Genomic DNA, 25,535 nt, shown 5'->3' with positions numbered 1-25,535 from the left:
CAGTTTCTATCATCAACCTTTCACTCGGGATAGATTTCATGGCTTCAAGATTGGATTCTGTTTTTAAGGAGCTGAAAGAATCAAGTTTGCACTTAACACAATGAGTATTTAAGAACTGTAATCCCATTATTCAAATATCCTAGATTTTAATTTTAACTGGGATAATGTTTCAAATAATTTAATGAATGCTGCTATTATATAGATATAATTAACGTTACTGATTTTTAAACTCCTTCTGTCCCAGCCTTCCTCAATTTCTACACATGCTACATGCTCTCCATCATATATCATTCTATTAACTCAAATCTACTCAATCAATATTCTGCTTGAATTCATTGAAGTCACTCATCAGTCAATTATTCACAATAAATACACCTACCAACTCAACCAGCAAAAGAATTGGCGCTGCAGGAGCAGAAGTAGCCATGATAACATAAACTTAAATATTTCAATTGCTTCTGACATTAAAAAAGTATTTTTTAAATAGTAAAACTGGAAGAAAATTTGAACTCCACACATACTAAAAGGTTTGCTTTTATTAAACTGGGGTAGATTGAGTTTATTCACTTTAACTGACAAGATACTGATTATCTTTGTTAAAAGACCAGAAATGTTAATTACAAAGAAAATAGGATCTGATTCTAACAATCTATTTAGCTGTAAATTACTGTCCTCGGTTTACATTTATTATACTTGCTGCCACCTGCAGTGTAGAATTTTGCATTTTTTAAAAAAATGCTGTGCATTTAAGACTGGAGTCTTTTTATTACAATGAAAAGTGTAATGAAGTATTAAGGCTGCAATTATTGGATGTCTTTTGAACATCTAAAATCAGTGCAAATAAATGTCTTAACATAGGACTTTCAAAAATACTGACACCCCCATCTGGAATAGACATTGTCTTAAATCTATCAGTCTGGAGGATGACCAGTAGAAAAATTCTCCTTTAATTTTGAAAAGCAAAGCAGATAAGGATGGGAACATCAGCTAAGATGGAGGAGTTGGGGGGGGGGGGGGAAGGAGATGAATTTCCATTTAATTTTCAGAGCTCGAGGAAAAAGGGGTTTAAATCTGTGGGACGGGTGTGATAAGAAAAATTCTTGAAAACTCTGTTTGAGTAAACCCTTTAAAACCTGTGATGAACCATTTGAAATAAAGTAATAAGGCCACTGATATAATGGCAGATTTTGCAAGACAAAGATAATTTCTCCCAAGCATGATTCGCATCTCTGATTGTAAGCAATACCTTGTGTTAAAAAGTAGTCAATCAAATGAATTGTTTTTATTTGCTGCACAAGTGCTGCTCCAATCCTCAAGAGTTAATAATGCAACAATAATTCCTGTTAAAGATCAATTTACTTGAAACATTAGAATTTATAAACTGACAAGAGCATCCTTGAAAATAGTCTCGACATCCTGTAGTTTCTCGCTATTGGTCCCATGGCAACGGCAGTTAGTCCAGTTTCTTATTACTGTTCCATTCCAACATTAATTACCCTCATTGAGAACAATCAGTAAAAAATTATGGGACAAAAGAGACAGCAAGCAAGAAACTGTGATACAAGACCAGCGTTTTTGGTATCCAATCCATTTATTTGCCAATAAAGGCTACTTTTATTAGTATAAAATAGGATTTTAAAATATATTAGCAGATCTCCCATGGTATTGCTCACGAGTCAGTGGATATGCGTTTTTTTTAATAATATGGGCTTAATTTGGAAAATGTGAGAGGGGAAAGTGTTACAGGAAGTAAATGTGACTCAGGAAGTGTGCATTATATGCAAGATTTTTAAATGTTACTCGTAGATCTCCCGTGGCACTACTTATGGCGTGTCAAGAGGATGCAATGTTACAGGATATGGTGGAGCTACAATGTCACTTAGTAGACACAGCCTGCAACTATAGCATCACCAGGACTATTTACAAGGGAATTCCCACTATAACTGATTACATAGGAAATATCATTGTTAAATGTTGACATAAGCATGATCAAAAAGATTGTGAGGAGAGGAAGCGAAGTTTGTAAATAACAAATGCGTACATACATGAGATTTATAATACAAATAGATATTTAGCAGATGAATTACATTTAAAGAGAAAGGAAACCTTTATTCCTCAGTACTAGCTTATTTGCTTTTCCTGGAGGCAAAAGCTTTAAAGTAAAAATTCTTAGTTTAACATTTTATATTAATTTTTAAAAGAATCCTCAAGGGATTTAAATCCTGGTCTGTGGTACATATGGGTTATTTCCTATTTATTGTTATGGATTTTAAATATTTATATTTTAATATGTTACATTATAATTAGACCCTGCGCTAGGAGGGTACACAGGTAGCCCTCACAGTGGGAGCTTTGCAGATTAGCCGATTGGGGAAGTGGCTGATCAGGAACTTGAGGAAAAAGATGAGGAGGCAGCAGCAGATTGGAGGCTCGAGGAGGTAGAAGCTAACTGGGGAATGGGGATAGAGGAGAAGAGACAGCAACTAGTCATAGAATGGGGAGAGAAGAGATCTTGAATGGGGACCTTGAACCTGGGCAGAGGAAACCCTTCCATTGCATGTCTAGGAATTCTGAACCATGACGAACTGATTGGACACACGTTATATGCAACAAGCTTATTACAATTTTGCTATTGTTGAAGATAGATAAGACTAAAGTGCTTTTCACCCCTTCTCAGCGGAATCCCGATGGACTGTGTCCGGGGTGAAGTTGCATCTACCGATATGAATCAACAACTAGGACACATGCCCCTTGTATTTTCCAATCAATACATTTGAGGTCCCTTCTACAACTCTACAAGGCCATAAATACTACACTTGGAGGCACCACTCCAATATCCCACTGGTTAGCCCATTGTTCAAGATGGTGAGGAGAGCATACTAGATCCCCAGGTGATTCTGCCTAAACACATTATCATTTGGGAAAAGGAGTGCTGAAATACTTTCAGAAATACCTGGAACAGACACTTATGATGCCATCCAAAGTGGACAACCTCACACTTCTCATGTTGAATTCCCATCAACTTACTGTGCATTCTAGTTTAGTGTCAGCTGCAAACTTGGATATACAACTTTCTATTTCTTTATCTAAGTGATTAATATATATGGTGAAAAGCAGATCTCTGGGGAAAACCACTTTCACATCCCACCAATCAGAGAACAAACGCTTTATCCCTACTCTCTGTCTCCTACCACCCAACCAATTATTTCAAACAGAATCCTATTCAATTGCCTCAAATTGGCCACTCCAAGGGTTGTCAGTGGTTCCTGAAAGTATAAATGCAGAGATTAGACAAGCACATAGCAAAGGCTGAGTGGTTTTAATGAGGGCTTTCAACTTTCATATTGATTGGGATAAGCAGACAAGCTCATGTCAGATAGGTAGCGAATTTCTTGAGTGTGTTCAGGACAACTCTCTGTAACAATATGTCCTAGAACCAACAAGGGGGCAAACCATATTAGATTTAATAATAAGTAATGAGCCAGATTGAGTTAACAGCCTAAAGGTGTGTGAACATTTATCTAATAGCGATCATAATATGATCGAGTTCAACATTGTGCTTGAAAGGGAGAAACCCGTAACAGCTACTAAGATTCTAAATTTAGGTAAGGCCAACTTCAACGGGATGAGACAGAGACTGTCCACAGTAAACTGGGCAAATCTGTTAATGGGTAAAACGACAGAAGATCAGTGGGAGGTGTTTAAAAAAGAATTTAGCGTGATACAAAACCAGTTTATACCCCTAAGGGGCAAGAGCTCTACTTGCCAAAAGAAACAGCCACGGACGACAAAAGAGGTAAGGGACAACATAAAATTAAAAGAAAAAGCATACAAAAATGCAAAAAAATAGCACTGATCCTGACGACTAGGAGAGATACAAAGAACAGCAAAGGGTGACAAAGCAGATAGTAAGAGCCACAAAAAGGGAGTATGAAAAGAAACTTGCAAGGAATATCAAAATCAACACAAAACATTTTTACAATTATATTAGAAAAAATAGGATGGTCAGAAGCAACATGGACCCCTTAAAAACTGATAATGGTGATATTGTAAATGAAAATAAGGAAATGTCGGACATGTTAAATAATTACTTTGTGTCAGTATTTACAGTAGAGGAAGAGGGTAGCATGCCGGACACCCCAAGGAAACTAATTTTGAATCAGGGACGGGGACTGACCTTAATTAAAAAAAGCAAATTAACAGTAATGAAGAAAATAATGGCATTAAAGAGTGACAAATCCCCAGGACCAGATGGTTTCCATCCCAGGGTTTTAAAGGAAGTAGGTGAGAACATTGCAGAAGCCCTAACTATAATCTTCCAAAATTCTCTCGATTCAGGAACCGTTCCTTTAGATTGGAAAATTGCACGTCACTCTGCTATTTAAGAAAGGTGTGAGAGGGAAACCAGGGAATTATAGACCAGTTAACCTAACATCTATTGTTGGGAAATTACTAGAGTTTATAATTAAGGATAGGATGACTGAACACCTTGAAAATTTTCAGCTGATCAGAGAGAGCCAGCATAGATTTGTAAAGGGTAGGTCATGCCTGACAAACCTGAATGAATTTTTTGAAGAGGTGACTAAAGTAATGGACAGGGGAATGACTATGGATGTTGTTTATGTGGACATCCAGAAGCATTCGATAAAGTCCCTCATAAGAGATTGTTAGCTAAAGTTGAAGCTCATGGAATTGAGGGCAAATTATTGACCTGGTTAAGAAGTTGCCTGAGCGGCAGGAGACAGAGAGTAGGGATAATGGGCAGTACTAGTGGTATTCCACAGGGATCTGTGTTGGGGCCTCAACTATTCGCTGTATTTATTGATGACTTAGATGATGGGATAGAGAACCACATATCCAAGTTTGCCGATGACATAAAGATAGGCAGCATTGTAAGCAGTGTAGATGGAAGCGTAAAATTAGAGAGAGATATTAATAGATTAAGTGAATGGGCAAAACTGTGGCAAATGGATTTCAATGTAGGCAAGTGTGAGGTCATCCACTTTGGACCTGAAAAGGATAGATCAGAATACTTACTAAATGGTGAAAAGCTCAACACAGTGGAGGTCCAAAGAGACTTAGGGGTCCATGTATATAGATCATTAAAATGTCATGGACGGGTACAGAAAATAATCAAAAAGGCCTTTTTATCTAGAGGACTAGAATACAAGATGGTAGAAGTTATGCTATAGCAAAACAAAGCCCAGGTTAGACCACACCTGGAGTACTCTGTTCAGTTCTGGGCACCGCACCTTAGGAAGCATATATTGGCCTTGGAGGGAGTGCAGCGTAGATTTACTAAAATGATACCTAGACTCCAAGGGTTAAATTACAAGGAGAGATTGTACAAACTAGGGTTGTATTCCCTGGAATTTAGAAGATTAAGGGGTGATTTGATCGAAGTTTTCAAGATATTAAGGGGAACTGATAGGGTAGATAAAGAGAAATTATTTCTGCTGGTTGGGGTGTCTAGGACTAGGGGACATAGCCTAAAAATAAGAACCAAGACTTTCAGGAGTGGTTAGGAAACACTTCTACACACAAAGGGTGGTAGAAGTTTGGAACGCTCTTCCGCAAACAGCATTTGATGCTAGCTCAATTGTTAATTTTAAATCTGAGATTGATTGATTTTTGTTAACCATAATCCTTGTTAAGGGATATGGGGCCAAGGCGAATATATGGAGTTAGGTCACAGATCAGCCATGTTCTCATAGAACATTATTAGGGATGGGCAATTAATGCTGGCCTTGCCAGCGACACCCACATCCCATGAACGAATCAAAAAAATAGAATGGCGGAGCAGGCTCGAGGGGCTAAATGGCCTACTCTTGTTCCTATATTCTCCAAGACCATTGCTGACGCCCCCCCCCCCCCCCCACCACCACACCAACCCCAGCTCTCATCTAGAGCAGCTTTTAAAAATTTGGAAGGAATATCATCCAAATCCTCCATCCTACTGTTAACTAGAAGTGCAGTAAAGAGTCTACTTCGTCCCACTGAATTGGTTCATTAAAGTCTTCGATGTGTCTAGTGCACTCCACTGGCTTTTCCAGCCTCCACGTAGATGGTCCTTACTATGATCTATTGGGTCAGATGCCACTTCAATATAATGTTCTCTCCAGACCCTGACAATGCCCCCACAGGTCTGTTGGAGAGTTAGTCATTGTCAATAGACTGACCATGATTGGTGGATCACTTTCATGTAATTACACAACCCTCTGATCTTGCTTCATCAGGGATGATCTAATTAAAATGGTTAAGATGATTAAAGGATTTGATAGGGTAGATAGAGAGAAACTATTTCCTCTGGAGGGGGAGTCCAGAACAAGGGGGCGAAACCTTAAAATTAGAGCTAAGCCATTCAGGGGTGATATCAGGAAGCACTTCTTCACACAAAGGGTAGCGGAAATCTGGAACTCTCCCCCAAATTTCAAAACTGAGATTGATAGAATTTTATTAGACGAGGGTATTAAGGGTTACAGAACCAAGGCAGTTAGATGGAATTGAGATACAGATCAGCTGTGATCTAATTGAATGGCGCAACAGGCTTGAGGGTCTGAATATGGGGATAGGGCGGGAAAATGGAGTTGAGGTAGAATATCAGCCATGATTTTGTTGAATGGCGGAGCAGGCTCGAGGGGCCGTACGGCCTATTCCTGCTCCTATTTCTTATGTTCTTATGAATGGCCTACTCTTATTCCTATGTTCCCCAATAACCCTCATGACCCCATGATGTGCTGCATAAGAATTCACCTTTGTAGCAGCTCGATTGCTCCAAAGAGATGTCAACTACCTCTTCGAAGGCCTTCTGCTGTTGCCTAATAACTCCCCTTATCCCTGTAGCTAACAGGATCCTGCTTAGTAGATACGTGACTAGCAGGCTCTGGCTTCAGTCTGTTTACGACTTCAGCTGCTTTATGTACTATGATGGCCCCAGATTCACAGTAACTACTACTGAATTTGTGTATTGAAACTTACCAGCCATTGATTCCAACATAGAGACCCAATTCTACAAGTGCAGCAGCTTCTTCTTTTGTACCATCGAAAGAGTGCACCTAAAGAAAATTGATGTGTGAAATTTACAAATCACCCTTGAATAATTCTTGATTTTAAAATGCACTAACTATAACATGCTGGCTTTCATGAGATGGTAAATAATAATTTTAAGTAGAATAGATAATATGATAAAATAAATGTGAATATTTGTTACTCTAAATCTTCCCTCCCAGAATCAGCTAACACACCAAGACATTATTGACCACATTAACAGAGGCCCAAATCAAGTTTCAGCTTTGACAACTTAAGCATTCTACAAGGTCACATAGAAGAGGCAGGTGATATACATGTCATTTGAGAAGGCTTAAAGAATAAGGAAACAAAAACAAAATGCAAACTATCAAGACAGACTGAGGATCAACTGAGAAAAAAATAAAGAATGACAATAATAGACGAAACTGGGGGGAAAATAAAAGATCGTTGGGGGAAACAAGAACTTGAGAAAAAAGTAGATAGGTGATGAAAGATGCATAAAAGCTTGTCAGACAAGATAGATAAAGCCACAAGCAAAGGTAAGGATCAGAATATTGAATACAATACATAGAAATTAAATGACAGGAGGCCCGAGGCTTTGTTACTGTGTGTTCGCTAGCCCACAATTTTCTATCCATTAAAATGAATTTGGGGGGGGGAGGGGGGGTTTGGAAATTATGGGCTGGCAGAAGTGGAAAACACCAGTCAAGACCTATATCAAATTTAGGGGGAAGAAAAGATCTTAACACATGTTTAAGAACATATCTATGTCAAAAGATTCTGGATTTTAGCCCACCACAGATTGGAGTACAAAATTTAGGCCAAGACTCCAGTGCAGTACAGGGCAGGGGGCTGTATTGTCAGAGGTGTCGAATTTCAGGTGAGATGGTGAGATGTTAAACTGAGGCCCCATCTGCCTGCTTAGATTGATGTAAAAGCTGCCATGGCACCAAAGAGGAGCAGGGACTTCGTCCTGTGATGTGACCAACATTCCCCTCTCAAGCAACACCAACAAAAACAGATTATCTAGTCATTAATTTATCTGCTTTTTGCAGGACCTTGCTGTTTGCCTATATAACAAGTGAATTCAATGCAAAAGTATTCCATTGGTCGTAAAGCGCTTTGGGACATCCTGAGGAGGCAATAAGATGCTATATAAATGCAAGTTCTTTCTTTTTTATATGATCCAATACTTAACATACTTTAGCCAAAAAATATTTGTTTTGAATATAATTAATATGTAATGGTTCCTGAGTTCCAAAGACCAGGGGGTAAATTTTCACCATCAACACATGGGTGATAATCTGCCAGAGTGGATCACTTGTTATAGAACCCTCCCAATTTTCATTCCATTAATTTCTATAACAGGTAAGTGGTCCACTCAGCCACATTACCGCCCATATAGTGAAGACAAAAATTTACCCCCGTGTGTGCTACTTGTGCTACCAATGAGGAGGTTTACTGATTTAAATTACGTATTTATCACGTAAGTAAATCAGTAAACCTCCTCATTGGTGTGGAGATGTGGAAACTTCTACACAATTCTTGAATTAAGATGTAGTATAAGATCATATTACAAAAAAGTGCATACAGTGATAATCAATTTCCTGAATTTCTATAATGGGCCCGATGGACTGACATAAGCATTCCAGTTAGACTTACCACTCCTCCAACACATCTGTCCATATTTCTCTTCATTATATCTACAAATGAAGCAGTTGAAACTGATAAGAATTCTACTGCAGATCAAGTCTAGTGCATTTTGCTCAATCTAAGATATTTGCATTAGTAAGGATTTAATCGCTTGTTTATACAATTCTTTAAAAAATGTACTTTCACATTTTTTATTTAAAAAAAAATCATAGTAGAGAAAACAAAGACTAAGATGAAGAAATCAAGTGGGTTTGATCCCAAAATTCTTTGAACTTGGCCAGGCTTTCACAGAGAGATGAGATAGTAAATTAAAACCAAGAGCAAATCAGTGCATGTAGCAGTAACAAACTCCATGTGATCAGATAAACAGCAACACAGTCAGATGCGCGAGATCAGATAGCTTGCCTACCCTCATAATCCAAGGAGGAAGCAATAAAATTTAAGACAAGCAATACTAATTAATACAGGTGAAAGGTGGGGAGTGGGTTAGAGGCTGGGGGATAATTGGACCAGGGTGCATCAAGGCCACCTCCTTCCAATTGGCCTGTACCATGCTTTTGGTTGGTCTACTTCCCTCTGTTCCAGATCTCTGCTACTTCCTTTCCTTTATTTGGGCAAATAGAAGCTTTACGGAGAAGTCAGAAAATGTGGGGACTCTGGGTCCTGCTGTAGCACTCTCAGGCATGCTTATTGTGCGCTGTCGTCCAATTCCTTGCTGGCCTACCCCTTTAAGCTGCTGGAGCCACTTAAACACTGTGGCAATGCCATAGTTCCCTCAACTCCCACTCCCACAACCCCCTCCCCCCCCACACCACCGAGGTAAGCTGCCAATAGAGAGCACAAACGGTGCTGGAAGGCCACTGTAAATGTTAAAATTATACTGATCCAGGAAAATCCCACACGGACAGAACCACATCCCTCTTCATTCTGGTTAAAAATTCAGTTAAAAATGCTTTCTCTTCTGAACCATTTTTTGGGCCTTAAGGATAATTTCTCAAATGAATAAATGTCTATAAAAATTTAGAAACTGCATTAATGATGAACATTTGTACATTTTATGAAGTCATTTTTGTTTGTCCTTTGCAATTTATATTTAGTATTAAAGACTGTATAAATTGGCAAACTGACTACTAATGCAGTAAGTGCATTAAGGCAAGAATGTAAATACAGGAAATGGCTCACCACTGAGAAAGTAGCAGGGTGAGTGCCCAAGGGTACAAAAAGGGTAGCAAACCGGTTGAGGAGAAGGAACATGGTGGGGATGGTGATGGAAGTGGCACCTGATGGTCCAAAAGAGCCGGAGTAGTTTGGGTCCCATTCTCCTGGGATGCTTCCGGCACAAGGCTACTAGAAACTGACCCCCACCCTAATACTGCCAGGTCCCAGCACCCCCCCCACCCCCACCATAGTGCCGGACTGCAGCCCCAAATTCTCCCAAGTCCTGACGACCCCAGAACTCCCACCCCACTCACCCACCCCCCCTCAACCTTTTCACCCACTCACAGGTCCCTGGACTCCCTCTCAGCATTCTCTGATCCTAGAACTGCACCCAATGCACCAAACTCCCAGGACCGCTCTCCCAGTGATACCAGATCCCATGACTTGCCCCACTTTGGACCCCAAGGATAGAAACATAGAAAATAGGAGCAGGAGTAGGCCATTCGGCACTTCGAGCCTGCTCTGCCATTTAATATGATCATGGCTGATCGTCTATCTCAATACCATATTCCCACTCTCTCCCCATACCCCTTGATGATGAGGCACTTGTTGCTGACCAGAGCATTAGTGAATAATTGGAGCCAAATCCCTTTCCTTTCTCAGTTTGCTAACGCATCACCTTATACTTCGATCCATATTAAGAGGTGACTAAAGTAGTGGACAGGGGAATGTCAATGGATGTTATTTATATGGACTTCCAGAAGGCATTTGATAAGGTCCCACATAAGAGACTGTTAGCTAAGATAGAAGCCCATGGAATCGAGGGAAAAGTACAGACTTGGTTAGGAGGTTGGCTGAGCGAAAGGCGACAGAGAGTAGGGATAATGGGTAGGTACTCACATTGGCAGGATGTGACTAGTGGAGTCCCGCAAGGATCTGTCTTGGGGCCTCAATTATTCACAATATTTATTAACGACTTAGATGAAGGCATAGAAAGTCTCATATCTAAGTATGCCGATGACACAAAGATTGGTGGCATTGTAAGCAGTGTAGATGAAAACATAAAATTACAAAGGGATATTGATAGATTAGGTGAATGGGCAAAACTGTGGCAAATGGAATTCAATGTAGACAAATGTAAGGTCATCCACTTTGGATCAAAAAAGGATAGAAAAGGGTACTTTCTAAATGGTAAAAAGTTAAAAACAGTGGATATCCAAAGGGACTTAGGGGTTCAGGTACATAGATCATTGAAGTGTCATGAACAGGTGCAGAAAATAATCAATAAGGCTAATGGAATGGTGGCCTTTATATCTAGAGGACTAGTGTACAAGGGGGCAGAAGTTATGCTGCAGCTATACAAAACCCTGGTTAGACCACACACCTGGAGTACTGTAAGCAGTTCTGGCCTCTGCACCTTCGGAAGGACATACTGGCCATGGAGGGAGTGCAGCGTAGGTTTACTAGAATGATACCCAGACTTCAAGGGTTAAGTTAGGAGGAGAGATTACACAAATTGGGGTTGTATTCTCTAGAGTTAAGAAGGTTTATAAGATATTAAGGGGAACAGATAGGGTGGATAGAGAGAAACTATTTCCGCTGGTTGGGGATTCTAGGAGTAGGGGGCACAGTCTAAAAATTAGAGCCAGACCTTTCAGGAGCGAGATTAGAAAACATTTCTACATACAAAGGGTGGTAGAAGTTTGGAACTCTCTTCCGCAAACGGCAATTGATACTAGCTCAATTGCTAAATTTAAATCTGAGATAGATAGCTTTTTGGCAACCAAAGGTATTAAGGGATATGGGCCAAAGGCAGGTATATGGAGTTAGATCATAGATCAGCCATGATCTTATCAAATGGCGGAGCAGGCACGAGGGGCTGAATGGCCTACTCCTGTTCCTATGTTTCTACATTCCTATTAAAATCCACCTGCCCATGCACCTAATTTGCCCAGTTCCTCTTGAACGCTATCATCCTTTCTGACATGAATCACCTGAGTACATAACTTGGTGTCAGCAACAAATGTCATGGTATTTCTAGAAATACCCTCCTCTATAAAGTCTAGCAATTCCTTGTAATTATTAATTACTACACAAATGTTAATGGCACCTTGCTGCAGGAGTGATACTCTGCATTTTAAAATAAAATAAGTATAATATACATGGATTTATTTTCCAGTAATCAACTGTAAATCATCACTCTGTAAACTTTTAGTGATTAGGTCACAATAGTTAACCTTTCAGCATCAACGTCACCTGGCTGAAGGAGAGAGTTTAACAACAGAATGTGGATACTAAATAAAGGGAAAAATGTCCGAGATGCATTTTGGGAGCTTTATTTATTCTTATTTTCATTACTATAAACATACTGAAAAGCTAAAAATAGCACTAAACACTTGTTGCATGTTGCAAAACACTCAGAGTAAGTTCCTGTGATGAATTTCATTCTCCTGGGTTGCTTCCGCCACAAGGCTACTAGAAACTGACCCCCACTCTAACACTGCCAGGTCCCAGCACCCCCCACCCCCACCATAGTGCTGGACTGCAGCCCCCAATTCTCCCAAGTCCTGACGACCCCAGAACTCCCACCCCACTCACCCACCCCCCCTACAGCCCCCCATCCCCCCCTCACAACTTTTTCACCCACTCACAGATCCCTGGAATCCCTCTCTGATCCCAGAACTGCACCCAATGCACCAAACCCCCAGGACCGCTCTCCCAGTGATACCAGATCCTATGACTTGCCCCACTCTGGACCCCAGGATGAGGGACAGAAACATAACAGTGGACTATTTTATTATCATAGCCAAGCCTGCTCCTTGTCTTCAACCAACATCCACACACACATTGCCCAGCTGGGGTGTCAGCAAGCACATGGGAGTGGAAACCATGGCTGATATTTCCTCTCTCTATACTTGAAGGGCACTGAGTCAATTGTAGCATCCCACTCCTGCCCCAGTTGAGATCAGCTAATTCGTCATTGATCAAACTGGAACCTTTTTAGTATGTACGGCTCAGTATTACACCACATGAAGCATTTATCTATTGGAGAACCTGATTTAGTATTTTGATAGAAACACTGCCACCCATTTCAATCATACCTAAAAATTCTGGATGTGAATTTCTGCAATGTAGAAACATGGGCAATTTAGTTTCTTCTGCCAAGTCAAACTGCTTTTCAAAGTATCTGGAAGAAAAAGTATATTCTCATTATTTCTAATAATAAGCTTTACCAATTAAGGATAAACAAACAGTTAACATGTAAAAAAAATAGCAGCCAATTAAGATGTTAATGTCAACTTACCTATGCTATTCAATGATAATATGAGAGTAAAATTTAATGTAACCTAGGGTTTTTGAGAAGTTGTTTTGAGCTGGGTGGTGAAAGAAAAAGATGCTACCCAACGAATGGAACGGAAGAGGAACAGAAACAGAAAGCCTAGGCCAATATCTCTTATCAAATAGGCTTAATATGAAGCAAGTGCTTGACTTTTGCACTATATACATGGAAACTAGCCAGGATTAGGGTGTAATAACTTCTTGATGTCAGAATGGACAGTTAACAGCAATTCATTTATCCAATCTGCATGATTGCTATTACTGCTGAGCAGCAAACACTGTGTACAAGAAATTCTGACGAAGATGAAGGGAATAATTTTTCATATAAGAGCTGGTGATCTATGTTTCACATCTTTAGTTACGACATTGCACTTCTACCGTACATTATCCTCTTAACCAACCTGTTTTGCATATCATAGAGCTATGAATTATCTAAAATTTGGCATGGTAACTTAATTTATTTAAGTCAGTACAGAATATGTACTTGGCGTACCAAGTGATAATGATTTCCTCTGGGCTTTATTTTATAATCACTTCTTTCTGCTCTTTTACCTCAAAGAAGGAATGCAGCTTGCATTCCTGGTTTTACTGATGTAAAAGGGATATCTCAATTTTATTCCTTGAAATTATGGTGCCCAACAAATCCCACAAAACCAGTGATGACATACTTTTTTGTACTGTTTAATCAAAAGTCATCATGTGCTATTAAACTTGGCCAAGATCTACACAAGGTTTATCACTGACCTTTAAATATTTTAGATCAAAGATCATAATTTTAAAAAAAGCTTCAATGCAAGTTCTTGACAAATGGAGTTGAAGTTGTTGCATTATCCAACAGAACAAATTATCCTAACAGTTGCAAATGTGAAGAAAAGATACAATCAAATAAGAGAACTGAGACCACTTATGTCATGATACCTGTCTTAAATATCTGGACACATTTAATTGCTGAGACCAATAGACTACCTGCACATCATCACAAACAACAGGCACATGAGAACAATTTAAAAATAGACATAACAAAAATGATTTAAGGACTTCCACTAGCAATTTCTATCTCTGAGCACAGAGACTTCTCATTACTTTGTAACTACCATTTGGCCATTACTATCCCTGTAGGAACATTAGATAGGAATGGTTACCCATGCGAGTGTTCAGTGAACTACAGCGAGTTCATTTCACATAAAAAATGAATAAATTGTAACAGTGCTTCTGGCAGCTTAGAATATTGTAACATCAACACACTGCACAACAGTAGGAAGACACAAGTTCAGTTCACCACAGCACTGAATTTCCAAACTCAGCCTTCCTGTGATGAGGGTGGGGAGATGGTCCAACAAAGGAGCAGCCACATCCAGCCACCAGTATGTGTTTCCAGTCTATGGCTCAGAAAGGAATTTGGGACGGGTGGAGAACAAGATGTCTGTGGCTCAAGTAGACTGTGGGAGAAAGGAAAAGAAATGACTTACTTCAGTTGAGTCTCTTTAGGACAAAATTCCAATCTGTCGAAATCTGTAGAAGAAAAGTTAAAATAACAAGGAACAGTAAGTAACATTTGGGAGCTTTCAATAAGTTAGTATTATAAATCCTAACTCCAGAACTCTAGTGCTCCAGAACTAGCCGCGCCTCTAGCCAAAATGTTCCAGTACAGCTACAACACTGGCATCTACCCGACAATGTGGAAAATTGCCCAGGTATGTCCTGTCCACAAAAAGCAGGACAAATCCAATCCAGCCAATTATCGCCCCATCAGTCTACTCTCAATTATCAGCAAAGTGATGGAAGTTGTCGTCGACAGTGCTATCAAGCAGCATTTACTCACCAATAACCTGCTCACCGATGCTCAGTTTGGGTTCCACCAGAACCATTCGGCTCCAGACATCATTACAGCCTTGGTCCAAACATGGACAAAAGAGCTGAATTCCAGAGGTGAGGTGAGAGTAACTGCCCTTGACATCAAGGCAGCATTTGACCGAGTGTGGCACCAAGGAGCCCTAGTAAAATTGAAGTCAATGGGAATCAGGGGGAAAACTCTCCAGTGGCTGGAGTCATACCTAGCACAAAGGAAGATGGTAGTGGTTGTTAGAGGCCAATCATCTCAGCCCCAGGACATTGCTGCAGGAGTTCCACAGGGCAGTGTCCTAGGCCCAACCATCTTCAGCTGCTTCATCAATGACCTTCCCTCCATCATAAGGTCAGAAATGGGGATGTTTGCTGATGACTGCACAGTGTTCAGTTCCATTCGCAACCCCTCAGATAATGAAGCAGTTCGTGCCCGTATGCAGCAAGACCTGGACAACATTCAGGCTTGGGCTGATAAGTGGCAAGTAACAATCACGCCGGACAAGTGCCAGGCAATGACCATTTCCAACAAGAGAGAGTCTAACCACCTCCCCTTGACATTCAACGACATTACCATTGCCGAATCCCCCACCAATAACATCCTGGGGGTCACCACTGACCAGAAACTTAACTGGACCAGCCACATAAATACTGTGGCTACAAGAGCAGGTCAGAGGCTCGGTATTCTGCGGCGAGTGACTCACCTCTTGACTCCCCAAAGCCTTTCCACCATCTACAAGGCACAAGTCAGGAGTGTGATGGAATACTCTCCACTTGCCTGGATGAGTGCAGCTCCAACAACACTCAAGAAGCTCGACACCATCCAGGACAAAGCAGCCTGCTTGATTGGCACCCCATCCACCACCCTAAACATTCACTCCCTTCAACACCAGCGCACTATGGCTTCAGTGTGTACCATCCACAGGATGCACTGCAGCAACTCGCCAAGGCTTCTTCGACAGCACCTCCCAAACCCGCGACCTCTACCACCTAGAAGGACAAGGGCAGCAGGCACATGGGAACACTACCACCTGCACATTCCCCTCCAAGTCACACACCATCCCAACTTGGAAATATATCGCCGTTCCTTCATCGTCGCTGGGTCAAAATCCTGGAACTCCCTACCTAACAGCACTGAGGGAGAACCTTCACCATTCGGACTGCAGTGGTTCAAGAAGGCGGCTCACCACCACCTTCTCAAGGGCAATTAGGGATGGGCATTAAATGCTGGCCTTGCCAGCGAAGCACACATCGCATGAACAAATTTTTAAAAAATCATAAGTCTCACATTTAGTCCACTTACGGAAACTGCAAAATGGGCTGTTTCCATTAGAAAACAGTGCAAAAACAACCCTGTGACGTAACAGGCATCATTTTTTAAACTTACCCAAGCCACACTCCCCAATGGCCACCACTTTCCCTTTGTTCTCTGTGGCCAGTGTTTTCAGATCAGACAGGTACTGCTCTGGATTATTCTGCTCAAATTCTCCACAGCGTGTGGGGTGACAACCAACTGTACTGTAGAAAGTACCTGTGAAGCAGTGACATTAAACAGAAATCATCAGAAAATTTTGGGTAAAACCATACCCCATGACTATAGGAGAGACTATGTAAACCTGGCAAAGGAGGTTGAGAGGTGATCTCAACGAGGTGTTTAAAATAATAAAGGGAATTAACAAGGTATGTAAGGAATGACTCTCCTTTAGTAAAAGAGTGAGGAATATGTAGATATAATCTTAAAATAGAGCTAAATCAGTTCAAAGCAAATCCAGGAAAGATTTTTTCAACAAAGAGTTGTGAGAAAAAGAGAGATAGATACTTACTTGGGAAGTTACGATATTAGTGATATGGAGAAAGGACAGGGAATTGTGGTTGTAAAGAGCAAACAAAATGGCAGAAGAGGCTCAATGGGCCAAACTGCCTATTCCTGTTCCTCTCTTCCCGACTTAAACATAGCAATGGGTGATACTGTTCCTATCTAATAGGCATTTAAACAGGATCTTTTTGAAAGACTGATGATAAATGTTCAGTGTCACAGAGTATTTATTCCCTAAAGAGGAATACATTGGGCATATTTTTCTGTTACATGGACAAATTAAAAACATAGATTTACGTTTTTGTTATTTTGTGTATGTAGATTGTCCGACATAGATCTTCAGTAACAAGATTATATTGAATAATACTAAAACATTCTACCTTCCATAAAGACAGACTTACAAAGTTTTGCAGAATTATTAAAAAGGCAGAAATGTTAATTATAAAACTGCAATCAACTTGCCAATAAACCAATATGAGTTAAGACTTTACATTCGAAGATTAAAACTTAACCAAACATCAAAAGCAATCAGACAGTGGATCTTTTTTCCATAATGGGCAGGGTGGTTTTGTTTTTATGAAGAATGTTTCCTTGGCATTTAAATGGCTCACTTAAACAGTTAAAAAAAAACCAACTTTTGAGCTCGTTGTTGCTATTTGATAAGAACATAAGAAATAGGAGCAGGGCTAAGCCATATGGCCCCTCGAGCCTGCTCTGCCATTCAATCAGATCATGGCTGATCTTCGACCTCAATGCCACTTTCCTGCCCGAGCTCCATATCCCTTGATTCCCCTAGAGTCCAAAAATCCAACTATCTCAGCCTTGAATATACTCAACGACTCAGCATCCACAGCCCCCTGGGGTACAGAATTCCAAAGATTCACAACCCTCTGAGTGAAGAAATTCCTCCTCATCTCAGTCTTAAATGGCAGACCCAATATCCTGAGACTATGCCCCCTAGTTCTACACTCTCCAGCCAGGGGAACAACTTCTCAGCAACTACCCTGTCAAGGCCCTCAGAATCTTATATGTTTCAATGAGATCACCTTTCATTCTTCAGAACTCCAGACATTATAGGCCCATTCTACTCAATCTCTCCTCATAGGACAACCCTCTCATCCCAGGAATCAACCTAGTGAACCTTCATTGCACCACCTCTAAAGGCAAGTATATCGTTCCTTAGATAAGGAGACCAAAACTGTACACAGTACTCCAGGTGAGGTCTCACCAAAGCCCTGTACAATGATCTGGCAATTCACAACTTAAAACAAATGCTTGCCTACATGAAAAACATTCCTGGAGACTTGTGTTACAATCAGTAATCAGAAAGTTATTCAGCAGCTTCCTGGAGCTTTAAGGAGAGCTGTTTAAGTATGAAGAGCTTTTAAAATTCTAAGTAATTTAGATTATTCATCCTATTTGTGTCTTTTACTATTATACAAAGTAATCGGGTATTTTAGCCAGTTCTCAGGCTGGCATTGTACGGCAGTTAACAACCTGAAACCAGTATCTACTAGCTACGCTGCATGTAGCTACATTACAACACCTCAAAAAGTACTTCATTAGCTGTAAAGCACTTTGGGATGTCCTGAGATCATGAATGGCGCTATATAAATGCACGTCTTTCTTTCTTATGTATGGAAGATCTTTATTTGTTGCTTGTGCAGAGTACCACTTTGCAAACAAGCTAATTTTTAATTTCACTGTGCCCGCTTTCTCGAAACTAAAAACATTCCATTCAAACTTTTGAAAGTTCCCAGGATGTCCAACAGATCCTCTGGGCACTTTTGAAATCTAATTTCACAGCAATCTGGTGCTATACTGCAGCTGACACAAACCGGAGGTGGAGTGAGCCATTTTAGAGTGAGTCTTGCACCATTTTGCCTTAGTGCACTCAGATGTCAGGTCAGGACTCAACACAGAATTCATACTGCTACTTTTCACATCCATGAACGGTTGAAACGGCTTCAAATTGATGGGAGAACAGCAGTAACATTGCATCCTTAACTGAAGTGCTTATTTAAATGCACATCATTCTCCAAATAGAATATCTGAATTTGCAACTTTTAACAAAATATTAGTGACTTAATGGTTTCACCACAGGCACAGGACTATACTGTAATGGTACTTTGCTAGTAGATACTCTTTACTGCAAATAGCATTCTGATATTCCTTCAAGCAAAGAAATCACATCACTAACATAATGGTGAGATTATCAATGAACAGCAGTGGCAGCACTTCTGCATATGTCCAGTAATATGCTGGTACCTTACACACACCTTTGCTATTAGAAAGAAAAAGAAATATGTGCATTTATATAGCATCTTATCATGTCTCTCTAAAGTACTTTGAGGTAATTCCCCTACATTGAAATACTTTGAATTGCAGTGACTATTTTGTAGGTAGACAAGGTAGCAATTTAATTCACAGCAAGATCCTAATAATAGTAATGAGATGAATGAGCAGTCTATCTGTTTTTTGCTGGTGTTGGTTTAGGGAGGAATGTTGGTCAGGAGAACAGGCTCGAGGGGCTGAATGGCCTACTCCTGTTCCTATGTTCCTAGAACTCCATACTTCTCCGAATAGTCCTATGGGATCTTTAACCTGAATCATCGGATCAGACAGACTCAGTTTAAAGTTTCATCCAAAGGACAACATCTCTGCAGCATTCCCTCAGTATATAAAAAGCTACCATAGGACCCGCTCCATTTCAGTACAATGGATTTCACACAGAAAATCTTTTTTTGAGCAAACATATAACCAAAATGATATGATTGAACCATTTCACTACTCAAATTAATTTCTTCAGTTTTTATTGAGTTGCTATTGGGCTAGGTAGCAGGCAGAATTTAATCATTTTAATATTAAAATTTAAGTTTGAAACTTTCAAAATAGACAGCAATTCTGTTGCATTATATTTTTCCAAATTGTAACTGTACAGTGGAATTAGTGAAGTGTAGGGACATAAGGAACACATTTTAATTCACAGTACAAAACCCACAAAAGAATGAACTGTTACACTTTTTTTCAGTAACACTACTGTTCCTTGGAACAGCTTAAATCTGAAGACTAAATTAAATCAGCAACAAGATTTACACTGAATTCTATGGCAAGGTTAATGCATCCCTGGTTCATTTTCAAAAGAAATATTGACGCAAAACAGGTTTATTAACTTACCACTTGTCTTTGCCAGTTCCAGTGCATCTGTACTATCTTGCAAACTGCCTCCTGTAATCATGAACTGAACAAAAGAAAAAATCATTAGGCAAGACAAAGTTTAATGCATACCTTTTAACAATTTTCCCCATTTATATTTATCTGGAGGTAAATGTGTATTCTTAAACATGCAAATGACTCGCAGAATACAAACAAAACATTTAGTAAACAAGAGTTTTATCCTGACACTCAGATGGGGAATAATTATTGGGAGATGGGAGAATTATTTTCAATACAATTCTTATGAATTCTGTGATCACTGCATTCCATGGCAGACAATTATTCAGATCTAGTTTTCTGTAGGATCTAATACATAATAATGCATGCAGTATATCAAAAGTGCTAAATATTCCAAATTACAATTCAGAATCAACACACTACTAGGTCACCAAGCATTGCCAGTGAAAAAGAGCATTTACACAAGGTACAGTTAAAAAATACAACACAAGTTTTAACAAATGCTGATACTTAGCCCACGGTTTCATGGTAAATAGAATATTGCAGGACAGGGTATTTGATACCCAAAATACAATGTGTGTCCCAGCTGCTGCAATTCATTCCTGCCAGGTCACTCACTGTATAGTTCTAGCAATCAAGGCCTGTAGCCATATTTTGTCCAGATACCTCAAAATTCAGTGCATTCCTACAAGATTTGATTTAACTTTACTGAGTGATCTGGTAACTCAATCTCAACCTATTTCAATATTCAAACAGTATACAAACAAGATTTAAAAACAAGATTTGGAAAGCTCTTTTCTCCTTGACATAAAACAGAATTTTGTTTACCTTCTGAACTCCAGTTTTGACAGCTCTCTGTACTACATCCAAAAAGTCATCTGTAAGAGTGCACAAACAGATTCTGTGTCCTAAAACTTCTCATTTGAGACAAGTGATCAGGTGCTTTCACTGTCCAAGCTCCTGGTAATTAAATAATGTTTTTAATACAGGAGCTAATGAAGTTAGTATTATGGTAATAAAAGATGTGGAGATGCCGGTGATGGACTGGGGTTGACAATTGTAAACAATTTTACAACACCAAGTTATAGTCCAGCAATTTTATTTTAAATTCACAAGCTTTCGGAGGCTTCCTCCTTCGTCAGGTAAATTTACCTGACGAAGGAGGAAGCCTCCGAAAGCTTGTGAATTTAAAATAAAATTGCTGGACTATAACTTGGTGTTGTAAAATTGTTTACAACAGGTAATAAAAGAAGCAAAGACCTCATAATTTCTTGACATACTGGAGGATCCACGTACTGGCTAGCTGGATTCTTGGCCACACATTGAGCGGCAGAGATTTAAACTGCAAATTAAGGACGCTGCTTTGTTTTTTCAAAGGGAAGAGTTGTATTTCTAAAGTTTGTCCCAGTTCATTTTTTCTCTCTAATTTTTACCCTTTAGACACTCAGTTAAACTAATTTTGTTATCTTCGCTTTTCCTTCTTTTTCTCCTTCTGTCAGACGTCAAAATTCTTTCAGAATTTATCTCCTTTACTTTCTCTCTTTTTTTCAGGTAGTGAGGAAGCAGCTAAGAATGGAAGGACTTGCATTTATGTAGCAGCTTATCATGTCTCAAAAATGTTGCAAAGTGCTTCACATGTAATAAATAAATATGAAGTGCAGTTACTGTTAAGTAGGTAAATAGGCAAAGAAAAAGCATGAAAATGTACTAATAAAATGGGGTTTGATCTAAAGGATGAACTGGATAGAGGAAATGCAGCAGCAAAACATAGAAACCAGGAAGTGAAGAGGAGAGCGAAGAAGAATTTTAAGCAAGGATAAATCCAGATACAGAGCAAATACACGCATCTGAAAAATGAAAACATGGATTAATGGTGGACAGCAGACCTTTCATCTGTTCTGATGATGAAGGGTCCATATCCAAGACATTAGCCTATCTTTTCAGATGCTAATGAATCTGCTGTGTATTTCCAGTGCGTTCTGGTTTTATTTCAGATTTCCAGCATCTGTAATTTTTTCTTTTTTATCTATACAATCTTCAGCTGGAACTGAGTTGAGCAGTTGGGAGACAATTAAAATGCAAAGAAACGAGTATGTCTCCCTCAAGTGCACTTTTTCCGCACAGTAAACAAAATGCAGTGACTCTTTTAAGAATGTAGCTCTGAATCCAGTGAGTGAATACCCTAACAGCATATGGAGGGGGTCCATTCAGTAGGTATACTTGGTACAATTAATGTTGGAAATGTGGGCAATATTATCTCCTAACCGTAGGTTTTCTTGAACATCCAGATTATCTGGAAGAAGCTTATAGAAATAATCCAACTGATATCGTGCAGCTAAATAGGTGGCACCTAAAAGAGGATGTTTTATATTTGTCTTTTATACTGGAAGAAATTGATATTTTCTCAGTATTTTGCCCTAATTTGGTAAATTGCTTTGTAATGCAGAATATTTGAAGAAGGTTATTATCTTTGGAAAAAAAACAACAACCTATAGCAAACAAGTCGTGTTCTATTACTTTGTCATTTGGACACGAGTTAGGATTTGCCAATAAGCGTGAATTACTAAAGATAAACCTATACAAGGAGTTAGGATACTCTAACCACCACCAGGGGCCGCTCCAAGTACATTGGTGCCAACGTACCAGAACAAAAGTTCACAGGCAACCATGTCCCAAGGGAAAAAAGATTGAAGTCTGTTAAGTGGCTGAAAATTCTTATCCCTGATCATTTGATAAAGTGGCAATTCTTGGAGCTATGCCAATGGTACTAAATACATTTAATCCTAAATAGTCCCACCACCGTACTCCTTCTAGCAAGGCAAGAAACTAATATGAAATTGGAGCTGGTTATCTCACCACCAGTATTATTGAGCATTAAAGGGACCAAAAGGTTAGTTTACTGTTTATATATAAAATTTCATGGTTCAATAATATCTGATCAAAATAACACTTTAAGTATATTAGGCTTCTATGCACAAACATAAAAAGTAGCATTTCACAAAAGGTTTAGATGGTCATATTCTTTGAACGTAACATGAAAATGCTGTAGGTTACATGTCAAGACTTACCTTGATGTTTTTGAGTACCACGATAAATCCCATGAAACATAGGATCTGTCAGATTTATACCAATATCTGTTTAAAAAAATAAAATAAAGTATTAAAGAAATTAGAGATCAATGGAAAATAAAAGGCAATAAAACAAAATATAGACAAGTGAAAGGATACACACTGAAAGGCAAAGGGAAGAACTGAGAAAATCAAAGTCAATTATTTTACATTCACAATAGTCTAATACCTATTATGATTAATGAAAGTGCTCAGAGCTATTATCTTTGTACCATGACTGCCTCTATGAGACTCCCTCACATGTTCTAGAACGATGACATATTACTCAGATGAGGACAAAATCCTCCAAGTGCTGTCATTAAATTTTCATGAATTGGCCCCCATAATGTTAAGTACCATCATAGGAAGCAACCTGATTGGCAATGCACATTCCCAGGTACCTCTGCACTTATCAAGAAGAACATTTCCCGAAGGCTTCTTCGACAGCATCTCCCAAACCCGTGACCTCCAACACCTAGAAGGACAAGGGCAGCAGGCACATGGGAACAACACCACCTGCACGTTCCCCTCCAAGTCACACATCATCCCGACTTGGAAATATATCGCCGTTCCTTCATCGTCGCTGCGTCAAAATCCTGGAACTCCCTTCCTAACAGCACCGTGGGAGAACTGTCACCACACGGACTGCAGCGGTTCAAGGTGGCAGCTCACCACCACCTTCTCAAGGGCAACGAGAGATGGGGGGGAAAATGTGGACTTGCCAGCGTCTCCCACATCCCGAGAACAAAAAAAAAAGTAGATCTGGACCATTACTTTAAGGTAAAGAGCCATGGCAGCAGGGCAGGTAAAGGGCAGAATTTAGGACTGATGTCAGGAAGAGTAATCAATATTTGGAATAAATTTCCAGGCAAAGTGAAGACAGAAACCCTCCAGTTGATGCTGTAATTGGGGGGGGGGGGGGGAGATGTCGACGTTTCCTTCTGCTGGATGAACCGGGGTGTGGGATTGTCACTAATCATTAGCAGGTGGGGTGGGGACAGTCCCAGCTGGGCGGGTCCCCGCCGAGAAGGAGACACCGGCAGCGGCCCGAGGAGCTGGAAGCCGAATGAGCCCCGCCCACAGACCGGCCTCCGCCGCTTTAGGTGGGAGCCCGTCCGCGGATCTCACTCCCACTGAGATTAAACTTACCCCCCGCGGCTATCGTCGGCCTAAGGCCGCGCCGTATTCCTCTCCGTTAAACACTCACCGATAAAGGTGAAGGTCCCCAACCTCCGCACCGCGGGGAAGCGGGCCGCCATCCGCTCCCGGAACTGCTTCACCTCAGCACTAACCCCCGACCTCTGACCCCAGGAGGCGGGCAGTTTGAACCACAGAATCTACCAGCACAAACACTGCACCGACACCAGGACAAGGCTTGGTAAAAATAGCGGCCAACCATTCGTTTGTCTTTGAAAATGTGGCTTGTTTAAATGCAAACTATCTGTTAAAAATAACTGTGGGTCCTACATTTAAACGGTTTTCAATCTGTGTCAGTTTGTGTGATCTGATAATGTTTCCTTGGTGTGTTCCTTAATGGTGCATTCACAAATATTTAACGTCGGTGTCAAGTGGTTTTGACCATAAACCTGTGGAGTATAAATGATGTGTTAAGGTTGAAACTGACTTTGAAGTAGAGTGATACTATCTCCTCCAGGGAATCTCATTCTTGTTTCCTCTGGTGTCAGGTAAGCTGTGGCCCTGGATTTAGGATCCCTCTCCAAGTCCAAATCCTTCCATTGCTCCAGGAGGGTGAGGGGAACCCCAAGTTCCTCTTGTCGACAACAAACTACTTTGACCCCCATTCTCTCCTCCTCCCAACTTTACCTCCAACGTGAAATGTGAGGTGTTCCTAGATTACTTAATTTTAAAGATTAAGACCATCTATTTGGCTGCCTCCTCTCCCTCCCTGGATTTCCATTGTGCCAACCTCATACTACTGTGTAACTTATCCCCTATTCCTCTCTTTCCCCACCCCCCCATGATTTATCTCCTGTGCTCTTGACCCCCTTCCACTTCAACACCTCATCACACAATTACCTATCATCAACCTAATGCTCCCTGAATTGTTAATAGCTCCCTCCCTTTGGTTCGTTTCCCATCTTTCAAAACTGTTATCATGACCTCTTCCTCGAAATATTACCTTGAACCCTCCATCTTCTCCAGATACCACACTATCTCCAATCTCCCTTCCCCCTCTAAAGTCCTTGAATGTATATCGCCGCCGACCTCTGCCATTACTCTCTCTTCAAATCCCTTCAATCATGTTTTTGCAGACTGCCCAAGTCAAATTCATCAACAACGTCCTTTATAACTGTGATGTGCTATCCCCTCGTCATTTTTGACCTCCCCTCAGTGATCAACACAATTAACCACTCCATCCTCTTCCACCATATCTCTTCTATGATCAACTTTTGTGC

At 40.2% G+C, this 25,535-nt stretch overlaps 1 protein-coding gene across 2 annotated transcripts in view; it reads right to left on the bottom strand.

Moving 5' to 3' along the window:
* tatdn1 (TatD DNase domain containing 1) overlaps positions 1-24,414 on the bottom strand; it is a 30,374-nt gene extending 5,960 nt beyond the window's left edge. The window contains exons 1-10 of one of the 2 annotated variants that reach the window (XM_067979752.1): positions 24,326-24,408; positions 23,080-23,145; positions 20,840-20,889; positions 20,015-20,078; positions 16,409-16,552; positions 14,649-14,691; positions 12,942-13,027; positions 8,692-8,732; positions 6,979-7,055; positions 1-71 (exon numbers count right to left, since the gene is read on the bottom strand). In XM_067979752.1, coding sequence (XP_067835853.1) covers positions 1-71; positions 6,979-7,055; positions 8,692-8,732; positions 12,942-13,027; positions 14,649-14,691; positions 16,409-16,552; positions 20,015-20,078; positions 20,840-20,889; positions 23,080-23,145; positions 24,326-24,377 — 694 coding nt within the window. In that variant the 5' untranslated portion in view covers positions 24,378-24,408. Of the gene's footprint in view, positions 72-6,978; positions 7,056-8,691; positions 8,733-12,941; positions 13,028-14,648; positions 14,692-16,408; positions 16,553-20,014; positions 20,079-20,839; positions 20,890-23,079; positions 23,146-24,325 lie in introns of both variants that reach the window. The other variant, XM_067979753.1, reaches the window with a different exon arrangement.
* Between the last annotated feature and the right edge of the window lie 1,121 nt (positions 24,415-25,535).

This window comes from Heptranchias perlo, chromosome 3 (genome assembly GCF_035084215.1).
Source record: "Heptranchias perlo isolate sHepPer1 chromosome 3, sHepPer1.hap1, whole genome shotgun sequence".
NCBI classification, from domain to species: Eukaryota; Metazoa; Chordata; class Chondrichthyes; order Hexanchiformes; family Hexanchidae; genus Heptranchias; species Heptranchias perlo.
Note: the sequence above shows the minus strand (reverse complement) of the source record. Positions and strands in the feature narration are given on the sequence as shown.